The following is a 22,180-nucleotide window of genomic DNA, read 5'->3' as shown; positions in this document are numbered from 1 at the left end:
GTTGGGGTATAGCGTGTGTGTGTGGGCGCATTGCATGGTCGCGTGAAGGGCAAAGAGGAGCGGGTGTGAGTGGGAGCACGAGCGGGATTCGGGGAAGAGGGGAAGGGTTGAAAAACAGAGCACATGGGCACACGCTCGTCTGCATGATGGTACACGTGAAGACTGAGAGAGAAAGGGGTTGTGCAATGCAGCAGACGGGCACACGCACACACACGCACGCGCCCCGACAGTCCTCACATGCCACAGCTCTGAGGACTCCACGCTGCACAATCGTGGCTTGTCACCCGACGGACTTTCCTTCACCTCTGGTCTCTTCCTTTTCGCCTCTTTTCCGGCAGCACGTTTTATTTTCTGTGCGCACATCGGCGCAGATAAGAGGGACGTATACGCACACACACACACACACACACTGGCACGGTGCGCAAGTGTGTGCGTGTGTCACCCACTGTCACTGGCACTCCGATAGGCGGCCCAGTAATCATACACACGGCGTGGTAGCGGGCGTATGGAACGACAGAGACGCTCCTCCGAGGACGTGGACGACGAGGCGGCAGAGGAGGAGCGCGAAGTCGTAGACTGGTTACTCGTACGCCCGAGGTGACTGGGGTGTTCCTCGACTTCGGCCTTGCGTGAAGCCTTGCTCGGCCGCCCAAGAAGGCAGCTGCATGCCTTCTCCGCTACAGCTCTTTCTTCCTCCGACACATTGCTCTCCTCTTCACTCGCACCGCTATTGCTGTCCACATCGCTTCCCCCGAGCTCGCCAGCCAGTTGTGTGGCAACATCCTCAGCATTGCCGCACCCATCCCCGTCCGTAATGCCGCTCTGCATGACGGCAGCGACACGGGCAGCCATCCGCCGAGTAGCCATGCGGCCGCATCGCGCCAGGAAGCGCTCCCGTCGAGCCGCTGCCATCTGGCGTTGATGTGCGTGCCGCTCCAGCAGTCCTGCGGCGGACCACACAAGAAGACACTGCTGAGCATACGGTAGGTCACCAAAGTCGGACGTCTGCGGCGACAGCACATGCTGCGCTGAGTTGTTGGGGTGCTGCTCAGGCAGAGGCGCCTCTACACCAGTGGCAGCTTCATCTTTTCCTGTCCTCAACACTCTGTCAAATGATGTGGTAGCGGCTACAACGGGAGACGAGCCAGTCAGCGGCACTGGTGAGCCGACGGCGGGGACGGCCGCCGCCGCCTCCCTCTTAGCATGGGCCTCATCATCATTCTTCTCTTCTTCCTCGCTGCCGCTGCGTTGCTCCTGTTTCATATGAGCAATAACTGACCATGCAGCACAGTATTTTGGTTGACCGCCTCTGACGACACGGGACACGGCAGCCTGCCCCAACTCTGCTACCTGTGCCAGCCGCCCATTCACCAGTCGCTCCAATGCGGCCTGATCATGCCAGAGAACGTTACCACGCAAACTTGGATCAACGCCACCCTCGATCCTGCGCTTTCGGCCGCGCTGCCGCGTGGAGGTGACTGCCACCGCTACCGTCTTCTCACTTGCTGGCCTGCGGTAGCCGACACCGCTACTGCTGGTGGATGTCGACTCACTCGCCACAACAGGTGAGATGGCCTGCCCGTACCAGAGAAAGGGAGCGGTGATCGCCCGCCGCTCGTGACTCCTGCCGCCATAACTGTGCTGCGTTGATGCCGCTGTTCTGAATGAGGAGAGGAGGAAGGTGTAGGATGAATACACTGTGGGCCACTGTGCGTCGATGTTGGAGTCTCGGGAGATGGGGCCTGCAGAGCGGCGTGGTGGTGGTGCTGGCAGAGGCATGCCCATGCGTTGTTGAATGCGCGAGCGCACAGCGCGTTCGTGCGGTGTGAGGCGTAGCGGAATCTCGGATACAGGGAACTCGAACGGGGTCGCACCCTCGCCATCCTTGAACGGCTCAGGGAAGGGAGAGGCAACAGCAATGCCGACCGCATCGAAGCGCTGGTCACGAACAGCCATCTCCGACGAGGCCCCTGTGAGGACGGTAGTGGAGGGCGCTCCACCATCACGCCGCCGCTGGCTGCTCCGCGCGACACTCACGAGCCCGCAGTTCCCCTGATCCTCAATCGCCGGGGGGCTGATGCGTGGTGTCTTGAAGCTGCCACGAGGGCGTCCTCGGTGCTCCTCACCGCGCCCGGCTTTCGTCGAGGTAGTCGTGGCTGCAGCAGAGGAGGCACTCGCCTTCTCCGCCCTCACCGCGGACGCCTTCGCGCGAGCCGCAGTTGTATTTTTTCCCCGACGGACCCTTTCGTACGACGCCGGGTGTGGTACTTCGGTGGTGTGCCCACTCGCCTCCCCTGTTGTAGGCGCCACGTCGCCGCCACCGCCGCTGCTGTGGCTCCCATGGCTTTCGCTAGTGGAAGACTCGCGGCTGGGACTGCGTTCCCGCTTCAAAGCGGTGTTGTTCCTGCGCTGCACCTTGGATGTGGCGCTGCCGCTGGAGGGTGCCGACGGTGCCACGGATGCCGCCGTGTCATCCACGTCCTTCACTGCAGCGGTAGCAAAAGTCTTTTCCTTCGACGACTTGGCCGTTGCCGTCCTCGACGCTCGCGACGCAGCGGCGGAGGGCCCCGCTTCCATCGGCTTTCGGTTGGTCATGGCTTCGGCGCCGCCATGCAGTTCCAACTTCGTGGCTACCTTGATCGCTGCAGTACGCCTTTCGGTTCGTGTAGAGATCCACGTCTCCTCGATGATCTTGTTGCGCTCGGCAGCACAGCGGTGATGGCGGTGGGACTTACCAGTGCTGCTCTGCGCCACACTACCTGCACGTGACACGGTCGCCAAACTCACGAGGGACGCGGTGCCGCTCTCGATCCGCATGTGAAGCGTATCAGCCTTCCTGTCAAGAACGTTGTCAGAGCCTTCTGGCGCGGCAGCCGACGCCGTCTCCTCGTCACCTTCCACACACAGCGTGACAGCGAGGCCTTTTTCCCCTTCGCTGCCACTGTTGCCAGGAGCCCCACCAGCCACTGTGCGACGCCTTGACTCTGGTGTGGTGCCCTTCTTGTGCGCCTTCTTCGGAAGCAGTGAGGCTCTGCTCCGCCCTCGCGTCGGCATCGCCGGCAACAGCTCCTGCTCATCAGTCTTGTCGTTCCCGGTGCCGCCGTCCTCCTCGACAGGGTTCCCGTCGAGTTCCTTGTTACAACTCTTGGACGAGACGAAAGGCTTATCGGGGCGGCTCCGCTTCAACGTCGTGGTGTCACTCCCTCTCCCAGTTCCTACTGATGAGTTCTTACGTCGACGTGATGTCGCAGGTGCCACACTCGCGCTGGTCTTGTAAGAGTCACGAGTGCAGGTCTGAGAGGGCCTGCAAATCACAGATGCAGCTGCGCATGCAGCCGCGGCGCTGCTACTGTGTGCAGTGGCCTTGCCGCTCGCACCCATCGCGTGCTCCTCCGTGTCCTTGGCCACGCCATGATCATCCCCAGTCGCTGTCGCGTCAGCCGATATGGGCAAACTCACTTGGTCGCCGGGAGCTGCTGATAGAGCGGCGCCACCGACTCTCTCTAGCTCCCCTCGCTCGATGTGACTCTTCTCCGCCTCAGCCGCTGCTGCCTTCGCTTTTGCCTCCTCCGTCGATAGCAGCGTGTAGTAGAAGTTCCTCAGGGTGATCATGAGTGCCTCGCGTCGCAGCGGGCCACAATTTTCGAGGGCGGCGACGTCCATATTTCGCCCCAGCACCCACCACACAAAGGCGAGATCCTTATGGTTGTAGCGGTCCAGCACGACACCTCTCGTCAACATGGATTGATAATACTGAATGATGGCGTCGCAAGCGTCGCATGCGTGCATAATGTCCGCGGCGCCGCCGCTGCTGCTTCGGCCGTGTCTGGGGGGCGGAGGTGTGGCCCCGTCCCCTTCTGCTCCCACCAGTTTGGGAAGAAGAGGTCCAACAGCAGCCGGTATCGCCTGTAGCGCAGCTGGAAGCTGTTCTGTGGCCGAAGGGCTGGCCGTTGCAGCTGCTTTGGCAGGAGTGCTCTCGCACAGCACATCAGCTGTCGGCGTAGATGCTTCATGGGATGCAACCACGAAGGTGTTCGGCGACATACCCGACTTGCTGGCGTTAAACTCCGCAGAGGTGGCTGTATGCGCTGTTTCGTTTGCCTGCGCTTCAGTAAAAACACCGGTGTGCCTCATCGGTGGCGGCGGACGCAGTGGTGTGCTGTTTGCCTCCGTGTAAGCGTCCAGCTCCATGCCAAGTGACCTGGTAGCCGACAGTGCAGGAAGTACAGGCGGCACAGCCGTCGTCGAGTCGTCTTCCGTAGCTGCAGCAACCACTTCCCTTCCACCCAGGCGTTGGGCCACCCTCGTATCGGACGAAAGAGGACTGGCCGTAGTGCTGAGAAGAGCTTCTTCGGGAGAGCGGGGAACATGCATGTCTGACGAGCCGGCAAGAACCATCGTGGACGGTGTCGACGGAGTCAGCGGGACATGAGGCGAGTTCACGAGCCGCCGCGGCGAGGTCGAGGAGGTAAAAGACAACGCGCCGAAGAAGATCGAACGCGCACGGTCGATGGCGCACTGCGTGGACGGAGTCGCGGCGATGAAGGAACCGGAAGCCATCGGAGAGCGGGACCCTGATCGCTTGTTGGGGGTGATGGTGTCTGTGTGAAATGACGGGTTAGTCATTGGCATGGTGGTGCCGTGCTCTGCGACTGTATCGCCGCCGACGCTGCTCCCATCGTCGGAACTGGAGGAGGACTCTGATAAACTACCTCCCTGCCCATCCCCACCATCCCCCTCCTGCTGCCCTCGGCGAAGCTCTTGCCTCTCCTGTCTTTCCTTCGCACGCCGCCGTGCGCGCAGCTGTGCACGCGACGGGGGCTGCTCGCCGAGGCAAGGCCGGTAGTCAGGAACAGCCCTCGGCAGAAGTATGAGGTTCAGTGCACGTGCCGTGTTGATCTCCTCGACTACGGGCATTGGCGCGCTGGCTGGCAAGTGGTACGCGCGCAGCCGCTGAATTGTGTTGATGGCAACAAAATCGCGTACTCGATCATCCTTCCACGGATCCATACCGAGCACACTGACCGCGTCGGAGACGGTCTGTCGACGAGAACGCATGACACAGACAGCACTCCTGGCTATGCCTCCGTCTTTCTATCGGTGTATTGGTCTCTGTGTGTCTTTCTCCACCAACCAAATCCCCACACTGCGTGGTTCCCCTCTGCTGTGTTAGACTGTCAGGCGTGCTGTTCTGCGAAGACCAGCGGTGGGTCGCACTAGGAGACAACAGAGTGGCTGACGAGCAGCGATGGGGCAGCGGCGGTAGAGAGGAAGAAAAGGGGGAGGGGGGGGGCAAACCTCAACGATGGCAGCAAAAGAGGCGACCTCAGTGTTGGATGCAGCTGGGCGATGTCTGCACGCCTCTCTGCGTGGGGACGTAGTCTGTGAAGAGGTGCCCTCGCACGCGACTAAGAGAGAAAGAGAGAAAGCGGCCGTGCACAGAAAAGGCAAAGTGAGACCCACTCGTGGACAAACGCACGCACGTGCACGAGGCGGTGCGCCTCTTTTCCCTCTCCCTCTCTCTCCCTCTCTCTCTCTCTCTCTCGCTCGCTCGCTCGCTCTTTCGACGAGCACGCGCAGAGGATATGCAAAGTGATGGAGTGGAGAAATAACCCCCCCCCAGAGAAGACAAACCACTCAAGGCGAGGTGCGGATGGGGAAGGGAGGGGTGGAAATGAGGAAAGGCGGTGAGAATCAGAAGGGAGAAGGAAAGGATGTCGGTGTATGTGCACGCGCACAGCACACAGAGCGAGAAAGAGGGAGACGGGGAGATGAAGCACTGAAAACGACCCCAAAAGGGGGAGAGAGGAAGGAGGGAATCGCAGTCCCACTGAACAGCGTTCGAGAGTCGGTATGCCGAAGTCATCCCGCTGATGCTACACGACCGCCCTTTTCTCTTGCTCAATCCAAAGACGTGTACGGCAAGAGCCGAGCTACGGACCTGGAGAGAGAAAAGTGCAGTGGCAACACGGCTACATGTCTTCTCCATCAGAGGGGGTTAACCTCCACCCTCAACTTGTGTTTCAAGCAACTGGTGTGTTTAGAGAGATGACAAGCGAAGCTGCAGGACGCGAAGAGGGAGAAGGGGAGCCCAGTCACTCCTTCTCCTCTCCCCAGCTGGAACATGCAGGCAAGCATCATCACTGCAAAGTTCGTATAAACATGCGGGAGGAGGGGAAACCGACAACGAGAGGGACGCGAAGATACACGCACCGACTGCCAACGACGTAAGAAAGAAACAACTGCCAGTGAAAACGATGCCCCCTCCCCTGACACCTGTATCTCTCTCACACATGGATTAGTGAACTCCTCCGCTGATGCTTCTTGTGCTGGTGTTCGTTTCTTTCCACTTTACCTGGCCGCTTCCTCACCCTGCCCCAGTAACTGCGAAAATGCACAGAGCAACAATAACAACAGAGAAGGCAACTTTGAATGATGGGGCGAATCAGTGGGTCGGCTGAATTTCTCTCTCTTCGTGGGAGAGAACAGCGAGAGGATGTGCACGGCTGGGCGCACCTGACGAGCACAAATGAAGAGAAAGAGGGCGTCGTGAGGATACGAGAGAGGAACAGGCAGGAGAGGAGGAGGAAGGGAGAAAATAGGAGCGCACAGAGAAACCTACACTGAGGGAGAGAGGGGGAGGTTGACTTGGCCTTATTCCCTCTCTGATACCTCTGAGGCGCTATTGCCTCTCAAGAGAGGAGAGGATCTAGCTGTACATGGAGAACAAACGCCATCACTCACTCACCCACACGCACGTATCGGGCTCTCAAAGCCACTCTGAATATGGGATGGTGCGAGGAAGGAGGAGAAGGGGAAGAGGCGGGGGCCTTGGGTAAAATGATGCACATCCACAGACGTACAATTAAGAACGAGCAGGGGGGGGTGCAGTCATCATCAACAACAACACATGAACGACGAGACACAGGGGGGAGGGGGGTGTCGAGCACCGCTACCATGAAAACAAAAAGGGGACAGAAGAGCGGCGATGCTCACAAGAGACGGGCGTGCCAGTTCAGAGCAAAACAGAGAAGTGGAAAGCGAAAGCTCCGAAAGAGAGTAAAACAGAAGAGTGACAGAGGGAGAGGGGGAGGGAGGAGGTGTGCACATGCGCGTGTGCGTCGGTATCAGTGGGCTCGCCAGAGGAGTATAAAACAAAGCGAGTGTGGAGACACAGAGGAGAACGAAAGTCGAGGAGAAGGAAAGAAGGAGAGCATGAAAACCCTTCCACAGCGGTGATGCATGCAGACAAGCACCTACTCTTTTCCGTGCCCTGCTGAGGCAAGAGAAAAGGGGGGAAGGCAGCTGCCACACACACACACACACATGCCAAGTCGAAAGACCGTTGAAGGAGAAGAAACAAAAGAAACGGTGGGCTCCAGCTGTGCCATAAGAAGGTGCGAGACGAGAAAGAACGGAAGCCCATGAAATGGAAAAGGAAGAAGAGGAGAAACTGGTGAGCAAGATCCACGCAGAGCCTTGATCCTGACAACGTGCGCAGCGACATGCTATCCGCAGTCATCACTTCTTCGGCAGGGTTCCTGCAGCGGTGCGCCGCTATGCACGCTTTACGCCCGTCTCTTTCAGCGCCTCTGCGCGCGGTACCAGATGCAACATGACCATGCGCACTTCAGCACAAGGGGAGAGAAGTGGCACGGTGGGGAGGAGTTCACTTCTGCTTGCGCTTCCAAAAGAGGAATCCCTTCCGCTTCGTCTCGGGCCACGCCTCTTTCGGCGAGACCGCCATCTCAGTGTGCCGCGACACCATCCTGAGCGTCTCTGTGGACGCCATGAGCGGGGTAGCAGAGGAACGAGAAGCTAACAAGCCGTGCGCCCTTCCATTTTCCTGCACCATGATCTCCTCAGTGACGAACGGTGTTGCCATCTGCAAGGCCGTCGATCGCGAGGGCTGCATTGGTGATAGTCGTGATGCGCCCTGCATTGAAGCGGTGAGTTGACACATGCGGACTTCTTGCAGCAGATCCGATTCCATCAACCCGTCGGCTGAATCACGCTTTTCGGGATCGGCCAGAACTCTGTCATGGTGAACATTCCAGTTCAAATCAAAGCTGCATGCGTTGCTGTTTCGCCCCTCCGGCAAGTCGGCCACTCGCGAGAACGCAAGTCGAGATCGCACCACCATAGAAGGCCGCGAGGAAATCGGCGCCGCGTCTCTGACAGAGTACGCCCACAACGGCAATACTACCCCACGCTCTCCAGCATCACTCGCGTCGCCTTTCATGCTGCCGAAGAGCATCGTAACAGCCGAATTCGACGACCCTGCGTCATACAGCACTCCGTCACCGCTGAGCCGCCACTCATCACGACTACGCCGCCATTGTTGAAGATACGGAAATCGGCAGCCGTCAATCACAGGCCGCACCCCGCCGAGCGGATGCAGTGCCGACGTCGCCTCCTGAATAACGTCCACTGTTATGCGCAATACATCATCCTCGCTTTGCTGAGCTACACCGTCATCGTCACGCGTCGCTACTCCAGCAGCGCACGCGTACATGTGCACATTCCGAACACACACCGCAGCGCAGTCCAGCGTGGCGCAAACATCCGCAATGACCAATTCGCGCAATTGTGAGGCATATGCGAGTAAGTACCCAGACCAGCCAGGTCCTCTCAAAACATGCTCACTGTCTACAACCACACCGCGACGGATGCCACAAAACTCGCTAAATACCGCCCCAACACCCCTTTCTTCGCCACACACGCTCAGCGAAAAGTCAGGAAATACAGCACACACACTCACCACCCTCCCAACCGCATCCACCACCACCTCAGGAACACCACAACGATAGCTACACAAAATGACCCCGGGCTCTTCTTCACCTCTACAACTCCATCCAACAGAAAAACCACCTCCCCATACGCTCCTCTCACAAAATTTATCACACACGCCGTTAACACTCCCTCCCAAATTACAGCTCTCCACATCACCAGTTTCATACGCCCCCGCCACTGCAGCCTCCTCGGCAGCGCTGCACGAAGTCTCCTCCAGCACCACCAGAGCCTCCGGCGCAGCGGCCTCCTCGGCGGCGGTGCACGAAGTCTCCTCCAGCAGCACCAGAGCCTCCGGCGCAGCGGCCTCCTCGGCAGCGCTGCACGAAGTCTCCTCCAGCAGCACCAGAGCCTCCGGCGCAGCGGCCTCCTCGGCAGCGCTGCACGAAGTCTCCTCCAGCACCACCAGAGCCTCCGGCGCAGCGGCCTCCTCGGCAGCGGTGCACGAAGTCTCCTCCAGCAGCACCAGAGCCTCCGGCGCAGCGGCCTCCTCGGCAGCGGTGCACGAAGTCTCCTCCAGTAGCACCAGAGCCTCCGGCGCAGCGGCCTCCTCGGCAGCGGTGCACGAAGTCTCCTCCAGTAGCACCAGAGCCTCCGGCGCAGCGGCCTCCTCGGCAGCGCTGCACGAAGTCTCCTCCAGCACCACCAGAGCCTCCGGCGCAGCGGCCTCCTCGGCAGCGCTGCACGAAGTCTCCTCCAGCACCACCAGAGCCTCCGGCGCAGCGGCCTCCTCGGCAGCGGTGCACGAAGTCTCCTCCAGCAGCACCAGAGCCTCCGGCGCAGCGGCCTCCTCGGCAGCGGTGCACGAAGTCTCCTCCAGCACCACCAGAGCCTCCGGCGCAGCGGCCTCCTCGGCAGCGCTGCACGAAGTCTCCTCCAGCAGCACCAGAGCCTCCGGCGCAGCGGCCTCCTCGGCAGCGCTGCACGAAGTCTCCTCCAGCAGCACCAGAGCCTCCGGCGCAGCGGCCTCCTCGGCAGCGCTGCACGAAGTCTCCTCCAGCAGCACCAGAGCCTCCGGCGCAGCGGCCTCCTCGGCAGCGGTGCACGAAGTCTCCTCCAGCACCACCAGAGCCTCCGGCGCAGCGGCCTCCTCGGCAGCGGTGCACGAAGTCTCCTCCAGCACCACCAGAGCCTCCGGCGCAGCGGCCTCCTCGGCAGCGGTGCACGAAGTCTCCTCCAGCACCACCAGAGCCTCCGGCGCAGCGGCCTCCTCGGCAGCGCTGCACGAAGTCTCCTCCAGCACCACCAGAGCCTCCGGCGCAGCGGCCTCCTCGGCAGCGGTGCACGAAGTCTCCTCCAGCACCACCAGAGCCTCCGGCGCAGCGGCCTCCTCGGCAGCGGTGCACGAAGTCTCCTCCAGCAGCACCAGAGCCTCCGGCGCAGCGGCCTCCTCGGCAGCGCTGCACGAAGTCTCCTCCAGCACCACCAGAGCCTCCGGCGCAGCGGCCTCCTCGGCAGCGCTGCACGAAGTCTCCTCCAGCACCACCAGAGCCTCCGGCGCAGCGGCCTCCTCGGCAGCGCTGCACGAAGTCTCCTCCAGCAGCACCAGAGCCTCCGGCGCAGCGGCCTCCTCGGCAGCGCTGCACGAAGTCTCCTCCAGCACCACCAGAGCCTCCGGCGCAGCGGCCTCCTCGGCAGCGCTGCACGAAGTCTCCTCCAGCAGCACCAGAGCCTCCGGCGCAGCGGCCTCCTCGGCAGCGCTGCACGAAGTCTCCTCCAGCACCACCAGAGCCTCCGGCGCAGCGGCCTCCTCGGCAGCGGTGCACGAAGTCTCCTCCAGCACCACCAGAGCCTCCGGCGCAGCGGCCTCCTCGGCAGCGCTGCACGAAGTCTCCTCCAGCACCACCAGAGCCTCCGGCGCAGCGGCCTCCTCGGCAGCGCTGCACGAAGTCTCCTCCAGCAGCACCAGAGCCTCCGGCGCAGCGGCCTCCTCGGCAGCGGTGCACGAAGTCTCCTCCAGCACCACCAGAGCCTCCGGCGCAGCGGCCTCCTCGGCAGCGGTGCACGAAGTCTCCTCCAGCAGCACCAGAGCCTCCGGCGCAGCGGCCTCCTCGGCAGCGCTGCACGAAGTCTCCTCCAGCACCACCAGAGCCTCCGGCGCAGCGGCCTCCTCGGCAGCGCTGCACGAAGTCTCCTCCAGCAGCACCAGAGCCTCCGGCGCAGCGGCCTCCTCGGCAGCGCTGCACGAAGTCTCCTCCAGCACCACCAGAGCCTCCGGCGCAGCGGCCTCCTCGGCAGCGGTGCACGAAGTCTCCTCCAGCACCACCAGAGCCTCCGGCGCAGCGGCCTCCTCGGCAGCGCTGCACGAAGTCTCCTCCAGCAGCACCAGAGCCTCCGGCGCAGCGGCCTCCTCGGCAGCGGTGCACGAAGTCTCCTCCAGCAGCACCAGAGCCTCCGGCGCAGCGGCCTCCTCGGCAGCGGTGCACGAAGTCTCCTCCAGTAGCACCAGAGCCTCCGGCGCAGCGGCCTCCTCGGCAGCGGTGCACGAAGTCTCCTCCAGTAGCACCAGAGCCTCCGGCGCAGCGGCCTCCTCGGCAGCGCTGCACGAAGTCTCCTCCAGCACCACCAGAGCCTCCGGCGCAGCGGCCTCCTCGGCAGCGCTGCACGAAGTCTCCTCCAGCACCACCAGAGCCTCCGGCGCAGCGGCCTCCTCGGCAGCGCTGCACGAAGTCTCCTCCAGCACCACCAGAGCCTCCGGCGCAGCGGCCTCCTCGGCAGCGGTGCACGAAGTCTCCTCCAGCACCACCAGAGCCTCCGGCGCAGCGGCCTCCTCGGCAGCGGTGCACGAAGTCTCCTCCAGCAGCACCAGAGCCTCCGGCGCAGCGGCCTCCTCGGCAGCGGTGCACGAAGTCTCCTCCAGTAGCACCAGAGCCTCCGGCGCAGCGGCCTCCTCGGCGGCGGTGTGCACTGCACTGTATAGGGTTTGCTGTGTAAACGAAGTGGGGATGTGAGGGTTTGTGTTGTGGCGCTGTGGTACGTTATGGCTGACGTGGGGAGAATCGAGAGAGGCAAAGGGCTGCTGCGCTTGGCGTTGTGAGGCTATTGCGGGTGGTTCTGTGCAGGGAGTAAGACGTGATTCTACGTACTGGCGGTAGCGGATGTGCAGGCCGTGTAGGGTGTTGATAGCGTGGGAGGCACTCGCGGCGATGTGGGTACGTTGGTGCTGCTCGCGCTGAAAGAGGGTATGGTGGTGCCTATTTCGGGTGGAGGCACAGTTTCGCTGAAAGTGGGCCCTGGCATTGCGGGTGTAGTGGGGTGTACCGCGAGAGGCGTCGGTAGGCGCAAAAGGTCTGATGATGGGGCGTTGAGAGTTAGTGCTGGGACAGACGCCGTGTGGTTGCGGCTGTTCTTGATCGGTTAGAAACTGAGGAAAGGCTTTGTGTGCTCCGGTCAGGGGTGCTTCTATAGCCCTAGACGTGGAGGGGGTCAGCGTGGCGAAGAAAGGCCGTCTGCATACCTGCACAGTCGAATGGCATGCGTGCTGCACTCCGGGCGTAGTGATAAGGAAGTTGGGTGGTGCTGCGAGCGAGACGGAAGAGCGCCGTGGTGAATGTACAGACGGCTGAAATGTTAACCGAGCGGCGCTAGTAGTGGCGGGCGGTCGTGGGGAAAGGGTATTCGTCGCCATCTCTGGTGTCAACACCGTTGCTGCCTCGCCAGACGCCACGTGGGAAGCGACAGTGACGTGGTGGTCTGAGGCCCGGTAGCCTCTGATCAAACGATGGAGCCGCGCGTACTGCACAGAGATGCTGTGGGCGTATGCCTCCGAGCTCGCGGCGCCCGGTAGCGCCGGCAACGATGGTATCGGTGCCGGAGTACTCTGCGTTAGGAATGCTGCATCAACGTTCACCGCCAGCGTGTCGATCCCTTCACCCCGAGTACAGGGGCACGCAGTAGAACCGCGACGCGAGCCGTTGATAGGCGTCGCTGGGAAGCGAGAACCATCACTTTGACACGGTCGCGATCGATGCGCATGAATCCTGAACTTGTGTGGCGGTGGTTCTGTTGCGGCTAAGGATGTCCAGCGAATGCGATCAGCGGTGAAGAAGCGGTCCTGCCCGGGTACCACCGCATCCACACCTGGCTTCTGCCTGACAGAGGGCGGCGGCACACGCCTCTCCCCCGAGAGTTTCAAGGTTCCTACGGGACCGCTGCGTAGAAGCGGCAAAGTGGTGAGGGTGTCTGGGCCTCCGCCGCCACAGCAACCTGAGTCCACTGCGATTGTGGTGAGCCCAAGTCGCGCTCGCTGGGAAGACTCGGCTTCCGCAGAAACGATGGTGAAGGGGATGTACGCATCTGCCGCTGTCTGGCGCTGCCGCTCCAGGGCGCGTAAGGGATAAAACCAACCTGTGTTAGTCACAGAGCGCGCAGCCCCAACGCGAACCACTGCAGGCGTCGTGTCCACGTCGCAGCGTGGCTGAAGGGCTCCTGGCACATGTCGCTTCTGACCTAGAAGTCGCGAAGGCGACCTCAGGACCTGCAACGTCGAAGGTGCGGTCGTTTCTGCCGCCTCCGTGGGTTGTGCTCTGCGTAGTGATGAGGAACTTAAACGACGTACAGGCACGGCCGCTACAGCGGCATCACCACGCAGTGCGCACTCCGCCTTCTGTGATTCGCAGCCCTCCTTCGGTGACGATGACTGCGGCGGTGGCATGCTTGGCGAGGGAGAGCCTCTGTGCTGCTGCAACGCAGAGAATGCACGGTTGGGGGATGGCGCAGTGATTGAAAAGATTGAAGCGTGGCTGCTGATGAAGCTGGATGCCGCTCGTTAGTGCAGAAAACCTCAATGGATGAATCAGGGAACATTCGTAGTGCTGCTGTGTGGACATGGACATGCCTGTGGCACGTACGACCACCACAGAGGGGAGGGAAAGAAGTATGAGAGCGAACGAGAGAGAACAAAGCCAAGTAGGAGAGTGGCCTTCACACCCTTCCCCCTTCCCATCGCCACCGTGTTGTGTGGGGAGGTAGACAACACACAGTAAATTGCACTCCTTTTCACTCCTTCCGTTCGCAAGATGAATTACGAGGAATGGCGCACAACTACGCTGAGTAGAGAGCGTGTGTATGGGCGGCGCGTTGCTGCTGCCCTCGGAGAGCAACACGCAGAGTTGCACCGCTTTCTCTAGCCTTTTCTTGCGTGAGTTATGAAAGAGCCCTCGTAATTGTGTAGCAGAGTTTGTGTGTGAGTGTGTGTGTGTGTATTGACGGCGGTTTGGCTTAGTAAAGGTGGCAAAATGAAATCGAAAACAAGACGCGCAGAAGAGAGTGGAAAGGAGCAGGAGTTTGGGGGAAAGAGAGGGAGAGAGCACTCGAGACAGCGCGCAACCCTCTCTGATCCTGTGAAGGAGGGGGTAGAGGAGGAGGCAGCTGCAGTGGCACCCCTGCCATGGTGGTATCATGCGCCGCTGCTGGCGATACCTCTGCCCAACACGAGGGGGGAGGAGGGCGAGGAGCAGCGAAGTAAGCTAGGCCGATAGGGGTGCAAAGCTACGGCCTCGGTTGCAGTGTGGCTACGCTAAGGAGCACCTCACTTGCCGCAATGACCTCTCCCTTTCAGCCCCCTATCCTCCCCTTTCCTTCCGCCACACTTCTGTCATTTTTTCGATCTTTCCTTCTCCGCTGCCACGCTCTTCCTGGCTTTCCAGGAGCCCCTCTTCAGGTTCACGAGGGGAGGGAGAACAGATAGGAGTGGAGGGGAAACTGAGATACAAAGTATGGCAGGCGAGTCAGCCACCGACGGTAATTTTGCTGGTGTGCGCACAGGCTTCCACACAAACTGCCTTCCCTATGCATCTGGGCTGCTGCCTATGAGGACACGGGCGTATTTTCAATTTTTGCTCGCCTTACACGCGCGTAGCATCCGAGGTACACAGAAAAGAGAAGCCACACAGAGACTCACCAACAAAGGCCAGTGGGGGAAGAGGGGAGGACAGAAGTCACGGATTCCTCCACCACACACTACACGAGAGTAAGGAAGTGGGGGGAGAGAGGAGGTGGATGGGGACATCCACGCGCCTCGTCGCAGTCCTACACTCCGGTGCCTACAAACCGCGCACTCGATGATACACCCGAACACTCAACAAAATGGAGGGGAGACAACGACACGAACACCGTAAAGATCGTCATTACGCAGACGCATAGGGGAGGACAGCGATGCAGAGAAGCATCAAACAGAGGAGGCGAGACTCTCTGATACGCCCATAAGGCGAGTCGAAGCAGAAACGAAAAAGGAGAAGAGGGGGGGACGGAAGAGACAAGTGAGCGGGGACACAAGCAGAGAGCTGCACATCCACACACACACACACACACACACACTTAGACGCCCGCAGACTAAGAGGATGCCCATCCCACCTCCTCATGTGACGAGAGCGCCGGCGTTGAAGGTACTGGGAGACACTGCACGGGCACTGCACCCGCTACGCTCATCCCGTGGCTGCGCAGAAGCCTCTTTTGCTCGCGCTTCTTGACCTCATAAAAAGCCCAGAGAGTCGGATACGAGTAATTTGACATCTGATCCCGAATGAAGACCGCATCAACACTCGCCGGGTGCAACACATAGAAATCGACCAAGAGACTCCCCTTGCTGTAGCGCACGTCCTGGATTGCGGAGATAGGCACGCTGGCTGCCACAGCGGAGTCGTTCGTGAAGGCGTCATGCATGCCCTCGTAGTGGTGGGTCATGATGAGCTCCCACGCCGACCCGGGGAAGCCCAGTAGCACCATCGTCCTCTTCATGGCACCGTCGTTGCGCGGCGGGAGCGGCAGCTGCAGGACATCGGCCGCACTAGCCTCTGAGGCTGCTCTGGTCGTTGGCATCCTGAGCTTGACCGCGCCGTCACTACCATCGTCACTAGGCACTTCCAGCAACGGAAGTAGGGAACCGTCTACGTGGGCCGCAGCACTCCTGAACGGCGCCACGTGTGGCTCATCATTGGTGGCGTCCGGCAGTCCCTCTGTCCCTCGCACAGCGCTCGAGAACTGATTGCCATCATCATCGGTGTTTGTGTTGGTTTGCACTAGAAACTCTTTCGGCGATGCGACCAGCTGTGACGCTGCCAACGATGATGATGGCGTAGATACGAAGGACGAGGAAATTTCTGCGCTTGAGGGAGCCGGGAGTGGTTGTGGGACTTCCACGGCGGGCGCAAGAGCCTCGACAACAGAGGGCGGCGCCACGTGCACCTCCCCTCCAGTAGGGTTGCCAGGAGCCTCGGCGTCGACGCCGCTCTCATCGAAGGTTGAAGCTTCTCCTACGGCATCTGTGATGGCACCAGCGTGTGAGACCTCTTCGTGGTGAAAATGAGAAAGCGCATCGGCCGCGTCTGTGTCAACGTCGCAGTACGCCATGAGCGTCACGCGCCGCTGCGCCAGTGGCAGGTGCATATCGGAGCCCACTGTGTGAGGGGGCGGGTCGCTTGGGTCTGCCAAGCTCGCCGTCGCCGAAACCGACGTATCCTCGTCTCGCCTCTCGCAGCGGCGGATTAGTATTTGAGTGTTTGTGAGGGAAAGGGAATCGCGGAAAACGTCCATGGGGACATCTACTGCCCCATCGTAGTCGTTCTGAGTCGTCGTAATCGTAGTGGTCGTAACCGCCTCAGATGTGGTGCTGGGATGGCTCGGATCTCTCTCCTCTTCATCCTCGCCCTCAGCGGTTGTGTCGACATGGCCAGCACCACCGGCGTCATCGCCGTCACCTGTGCTATCCTCCGTTACCCATTCCTCCCATAACCCGTAGAAGGCGTTGGCCGCCGCCGCCGCCGCTGCTACCGCAGCGCGGTGATGTAAGACCTGCGGCGGTGCATCCGGGTCCTCCTCTTTTTCTCTGTCTGTCGAGACAGAAAACACAGGCGCAGGCAGGAACACAGACGCAGAGGTCATCACATGCGGGGTCGCATCGCCTCCTGCAGCGACGACCTCAGCGGCCGCTGCCATATCCGGCTGCGACAGTAGCGTGTTTACATTTGCCGTCGCGCTGAAGGAGCCTTCCTCCTCTTCCTCGTTTTCGCTCGGCGTCATCTCCGCCGCAACAGCATCGCCCAACTCGTCATTGCCCTTGGAGTCGAGAGCCTGTGGTGAACTTGACGCATCACAGGCCTCCTTTTGCTGCCGAGTACCAGCAGCCGCTGTCTCGCGGAGTGTCTCGTCGCCTTTATTCTTCACGTTATCACTGCACTCCGCACCGTCATCGCGCTTGAGCAGCGGCGCAGCCTCGCTACCCTTACCCACAGCAGCGTGGTGTTCCTCATCATGAGCCTCCGATGCCGTCACGCGCGTCGGCTTCGCCGAGCAGGCCAAGTCTTCCTCTTCGCCCTCGTCCTCTCGTGTCGTTGCGGCCCCGTTGTCGTCACCTGTCTTCATTGCGATGGCGTCTGTTAAAGCCGAAGGCTGCTCCTCTGGGGGCAATAAAGAGGCATCATCGGGGCACGGTCTCGCCTTTAACCGGGCCACAGACTCGTCGGCGGCGCAGTCATTGATCTCGGAAGCGCTGTCTTTTGGCCTGCAGTCCGCTCCCTCCTGTTGTCTGCTGGACTTCTCGGTGTCCACCAGCTCAGCGGCTGAATCAGTGGCTGGGATTCCCCCTACAGCCTCCGCTGCTACAATGTGGGCGCTTACACCACTCACGCTATCAGCCACGGCGATGTCCGTGACCTCGTCGACCTGGTCAACATTGCTGAAGCTCTCACTAGGGCCCTCGGCTCCAGCCGCCATGTGACTGTCGCTCTGGGATCGCGGCACCTCCGCGGAATACTCAGCTGGTGGTGCCGTCGTGGGAGGCACCGGAGACGGCCGCCACGACTCTACCAGCCCAGGCGCATCGGCGAGTACGTTGTGCATACCTTGAAGGGCATCCGCGGCGGTGACCGGAGGGATGATGTTGAGGTCCTCGACCTCTGCACTTTCAGTGGAGCTTGACAGCTCCATGCGAGTGTCTGCCGGAGACGTCCGCGCCGACTCCTTGTGCTCCTCCAAACTCGCAGCGACCCCATCACCTCCCTCTGCAGCATGAGCCGGGGTAGAGCTATCAGCCGCAGGTATCTCCTTCGCTACGCTATACACTAGCGTCGATGTCGGGGAGGCGTTTGCATTTTGGCCTCCTGCAGTGGCATTGGCATTGACTGAAAAGGCAGCTGATGTGCCTGCTGAGAACTCCCTAGCACCATCGGCTCTCGGTAGCGAAGTTGCCCATACGTAAGTGGCAGTGCTCGGCTCTTCCAACAGTTCGTGAGGAGGGCTAGGCGAGTGGGATGGGCCAGCACTAGCTGCAGGGAATAGGTCCTCGCTTGCCTTTGGCGGCGGTTCTCGCACAGGTAAAGGCTGCTCCACTGCTGCCGCCAGTGGTGATGTCTCGGCTTCGTCTACTGAAGGAAGAAGCTCAGTGCCGGCGTCTATGTCGTACTGCTCCTTGCGGGACACCTCCTCGTGTGCGGGGGTATGCGCCCCCGACAGCGCCTCTCGCACCACATTTGGCTCCACCACTACTCCTCCCCTGCTGTCAGTCCCCGGCATCGGTGTTGCCTCTGTGTCTGCCAGGTGCCAAAGAGTACCACCGCCCCCGCCCCTGCTCCCCCGAGCGTCCGCGGCGGTCGTCGCAGCCGTCGCGACAGCCGTGGATCGCCTCGCATCGTCATGCGTGTCTACGTGCACGCCGACAGCCTCTTCATCCTCCTCACCGCCCTCTAAAGCTGGTATGGTGTCTGTGCGGTACTCTCGCTCAGCCCATTCTTTGTGGCGCTGATCATCCTGTGGCATCACCGCCACTGGGGCCTCATTCTGTACATCGTCGGCTGTGATCGTTGTTGTCTTCACTGCGCCCGAGTGCGACTCAGGGAGCGCTGCAACAGCGGCTGCAGCAGTGTGTCCGCTGACCAGCGCATCCGCTTCGACTTCACCTGGTATGTCCGCCTCGCCGATCGTTGTCGAACAACACTCGCCTTTGGGCGGAGAGGAAGAGCAGTCGTGGCCCATTGGTGTGACTGTGCTCAACTCTACGGACGTTGGTGGTGGCACCACGACACCTTGAAGTACTGTGGCATCCGTCACAGACCATGGCAGAGGCTGAGACAGTGAGCTGAACGAGGACGCGCCGAGAGGATAGGCAGTGGAGGCAATTGCAACCATGACGGCGGAAGCAGCAGAGTCCACCTCTGCGTCTGCTGCCGAGCGGGGGGGCCGGGGCCCCGTTGACGTCGTCACAGGTGGAGGTGCGGTCGCGGCATCCACGCCACCACTAGAGATTGGTGATGTTGGTGGTTGCCGGCAATGTGTCGGAGAGCTGTATCCCTGCTGCCACACCTGAACAGACCTCTGCAGCAGTGCATTGAGGGCGCCACGCTGCGCTGGATTCATCGCTATTGTCGACGCCTCCGTGGTATGCGCACTGAATCGCGGAGTTGGAGCAAAGTCAGGCATATACGATCCCATCGACGAGGAGGGATCGAAATATGGATGCGCTACAGGCATGTAGGCCCCGTGTGGTGGCGATGGTGCTGCTGGGGCCGTGCGGGGCGGGGATGGCACGTAGGTAGGGTAGCGTCCGCCATCGCACCACTCTGCGCTTCCTGCAGCGGGTCGTGAAAACGACATCGACCGCTTGAATGGGCTCTGCATGTGGCGCTGCAAAATGGGGTCGTCGAAGAACAGCTGCTGAGGAGACGGCTGTAGAGGGGGACCAGGAAGGGGCGGTGAAGAAGGTCCTCGTATTGTCGCGGCAATCTCTACATGGCTGTACCCTTGCGCGGGAGCCGTTGGACGACGCGGTGCCGGGGCTCTGCTGTCACTACCCAGCCGGGCGAGCAGCCCGTGCGCAGCTGGGCAGGTTGGAAGCGGGTGCGTCGGTGGCTTCGAGGACTGCGGGGCGTTGTAAAAGCGCTGAAGACAGTTGGGGTTGTCCGGGTTGCTGCTGATGCTGTTGCCGCCGTAGCTCGCGCGAAATTGCCGCTCCGCCGCCTTGGCAGCTCGCAGCTCAGCCTCTCGTGTGACCTCCTCCGCCTCCGCATGTAGGACAGCTTCGTTGTCATCGATGTAGACCACATTGACATTGCTGGATTGGCTACCAGCAACATCGCCCATCCCCTCCCATGCAGCACAATAATCATCCACGTAATGGCCGTATGTACGATCCCTGTACGACAGCGGCAGCGGAGGAGGAGATGCGACGCCGTAAACGACATCATCGACATCATTCTCCACGCCGTTCCAGCCCATTAGGTAGCTGCCGTCCTCATCTGAGTTGCCGTTGTACGTGAGAATCATGCCGGTGGAGTCGTCGTTGCCTCGCGCGTCTGGCGACACTACCGCTGCCTTGCAGGACCTATGAGGGTGTCGTTGGTACGGGGGTACCTTCTCCTCTGGATTGAAAGGGCTGTTGCTGCTGGTCCTCCGGTCAAACGCAGGTCGGGGTCGAGATGAGCTGCCCGCCGCGATAGACGGCGCCGACGCTATGTCCACCGAGCTGCGCGGCTGCGCCAAGGGACATGGTCCGTGCTGAGGCACCGAGGTGGGGCGGCCTCCAGGTGGACGAGGGGTGATGGCAGTCAAACCACGCTCGGCGCTGTCACCCCAGAGGTGGCGTGGCACCGCACCGTCGCGGTCACCGGGCGGTGAGGCGTGTGTGGGCATGTGGTGATGCTGCGCAACGGGGCATGGACGCAACCCCAAAACCTCCGGTACGCCTTCCGCCGTTGCGTCCGACATCTCTGCATGCCCTTCACACCCCTCCTCCACGATGGGGGTGTCGACTCCTGCTGCCACCATCACGACGGAGAACAGCGTACTCGCCAATGGCAGCGTGTCCGCGGAAAGCTGGACATATTGGTTAAAGTCCGTGTCAAAATAGAAGTAGCCCTGTGGTACACAGAGCGGCGAGAAGGTGCGGAGGGACGTGAGCGCAATACAGCGCAGAAAAGACTGCGTCATGTCCCATGCCTCCTCTGCCGACGCATCGGATGGTAGCACCGGTGCCCTGCACTGAATCGACTGAGCCGCGCGCATGTCGGCTGGGGACCGCAACAGCGCGGCAGCCCTCATCGCCGCGGCCCCCTCGTGGGCGGAGCCGCAGTGGCTCGAAACGGAGATGATGAAGATGTCGACAGTCCACCATGCCGATACGTCTTCGGCACCGCTGTACGCGGATGTGTCTGCCTCGCCGCTACGTGAATCCTGCTCCGCGACTGTTGATGAGGCCTGATACAACTGCAGCCTCTCTGGAGGCCTAGCGATGTGAGCTGCCTCTCCTTTGCACGTCAGTAAACTTCCGTCTGGGAGTGCTGAACGCACAGGCACCAATGGCGATGGAACATCAGCGGACCACCGCATTGGGCGTGCTGAGATGGTGGAAATTGCGGCATACTCCCCATTACCCTGCTCCAATGCCGCCATCGTGATGCTCTTGTGCATCGCTGATGAGGATGGTGCCAAGGACGAACGTGCCTGTGGTGACACTGTCGATGGCGTTGCGCCGCTGCCGTTTCTGGTGGGCGCCCTGTACCGGGCGGCTGCCACCTCTTCGAATGAGCCGCGAGCTAGCACATGGATGGGGACAGCACTGAGGGCTGATGTGCGAAGCCTGCACGCCTGCACCCTCTGCGAGTCGGACTCAAAGGTGAACGAAGAGTGCGGCGCCGGGGGAGGTAGAAGCTGCTTCCGCCTACTGCTGCTGCTGCTGTATGTGTTCGCTACGTACGCAGCTGAAGAAGCACCGCTTCGTCGGCCACTTGGCGCAGCCGGCATCATTGGGGGTGCACCGAAGGGGGCGCTGGAGGGCCGCTGAGCTGACCCCGTGCCCAACGCCGCGCCGACACTCCGCGCCACAGCAAGCGTCGTCGAGTTCGTCAACCTGTGCGCGCGAGCGCCGTCAACGTCGTTGCAGTTATGAACACCTACGCGCTGAGGTGGCAGGTTGGCACCGGCGCCGGCGAAGCGGGTGGATGTGCCCGCAGTAGTTCTGTAGGCGTCATTGAAATGAGCTACGGATGCTGATGGCGCCGCTATTGAAGATACATGACAGGTATGTGGAAGATAGTCAGCACGTCCCCACACACCGCTACCGCTCATGAACGGTGGCGCAGTCGAGCAACAGTACGCAGACGGCAGGTGCACGACGCCATGTGTTGCCGTGGCGGACAACGGAGTTGCTGTTATCCTTGAGGAGCGAGGGTAGGAGTTGACAGAGTGGCACTGCGCTCTTTCTGGCTCTATGACTCCCTCGTGAGGCGGATAGGTATGGCAAGAGGTGCGCTGTGGCAGAGACGGCCACGTTACCCTCTTGCTACTGTGCGAAGTGTGGTAGCCCATGTCCTGGGTTGCGCAAGCGTAGGAGTTGTTGGGTCCGCGGAGGCCATCATTAGGGTGCCGCAGAAAGCTTTGACGGGAAGAGGGGGTAGTGTTG

At 61.1% G+C, this 22,180-nt stretch overlaps 3 protein-coding genes across 3 annotated transcripts; all 3 read right to left on the bottom strand.

Annotated features, from left to right (window-relative positions):
• Positions 1–438: 438 nt before the first annotated feature.
• On the bottom strand, positions 439–5,058 carry LBRM_26_2100 (conserved hypothetical protein; the record flags this gene model as incomplete). Its single annotated transcript, XM_001562390.1, has 1 exon — positions 439–5,058. The coding sequence occupies one exon, from the start codon at positions 5,056–5,058 to the stop codon at positions 439–441; it is 4,620 nt and encodes a 1,539-aa protein (XP_001562440.1).
• Positions 5,059–7,669: 2,611 nt separating this feature from the next.
• Positions 7,670–13,444, bottom strand: LBRM_26_2090 (hypothetical protein, unknown function; the record flags this gene model as incomplete). The annotated part of the gene is made up of 1 exon (XM_001562389.2): positions 7,670–13,444. One exon carries the CDS (start codon positions 13,442–13,444, stop codon positions 7,670–7,672), a length of 5,775 nt encoding a protein of 1,924 aa, XP_001562439.1.
• A 1,679-nt stretch (positions 13,445–15,123) lies between these two features.
• On the bottom strand, positions 15,124–22,086 carry LBRM_26_2080 (hypothetical protein, unknown function; the record flags this gene model as incomplete). The annotated part of the gene is made up of 1 exon (XM_001562388.2): positions 15,124–22,086. One exon carries the CDS (start codon positions 22,084–22,086, stop codon positions 15,124–15,126), a length of 6,963 nt encoding a protein of 2,320 aa, XP_001562438.2.
• Positions 22,087–22,180: the final 94 nt, after the last annotated feature.

This window comes from Leishmania braziliensis, chromosome 26 (assembly GCF_000002845.2).
Source record: "Leishmania braziliensis MHOM/BR/75/M2904 complete genome, chromosome 26".
NCBI classification, from domain to species: domain Eukaryota; phylum Euglenozoa; class Kinetoplastea; order Trypanosomatida; family Trypanosomatidae; genus Leishmania; species Leishmania braziliensis.
Note: the sequence above shows the minus strand (reverse complement) of the source record. Positions and strands in the feature narration are given on the sequence as shown.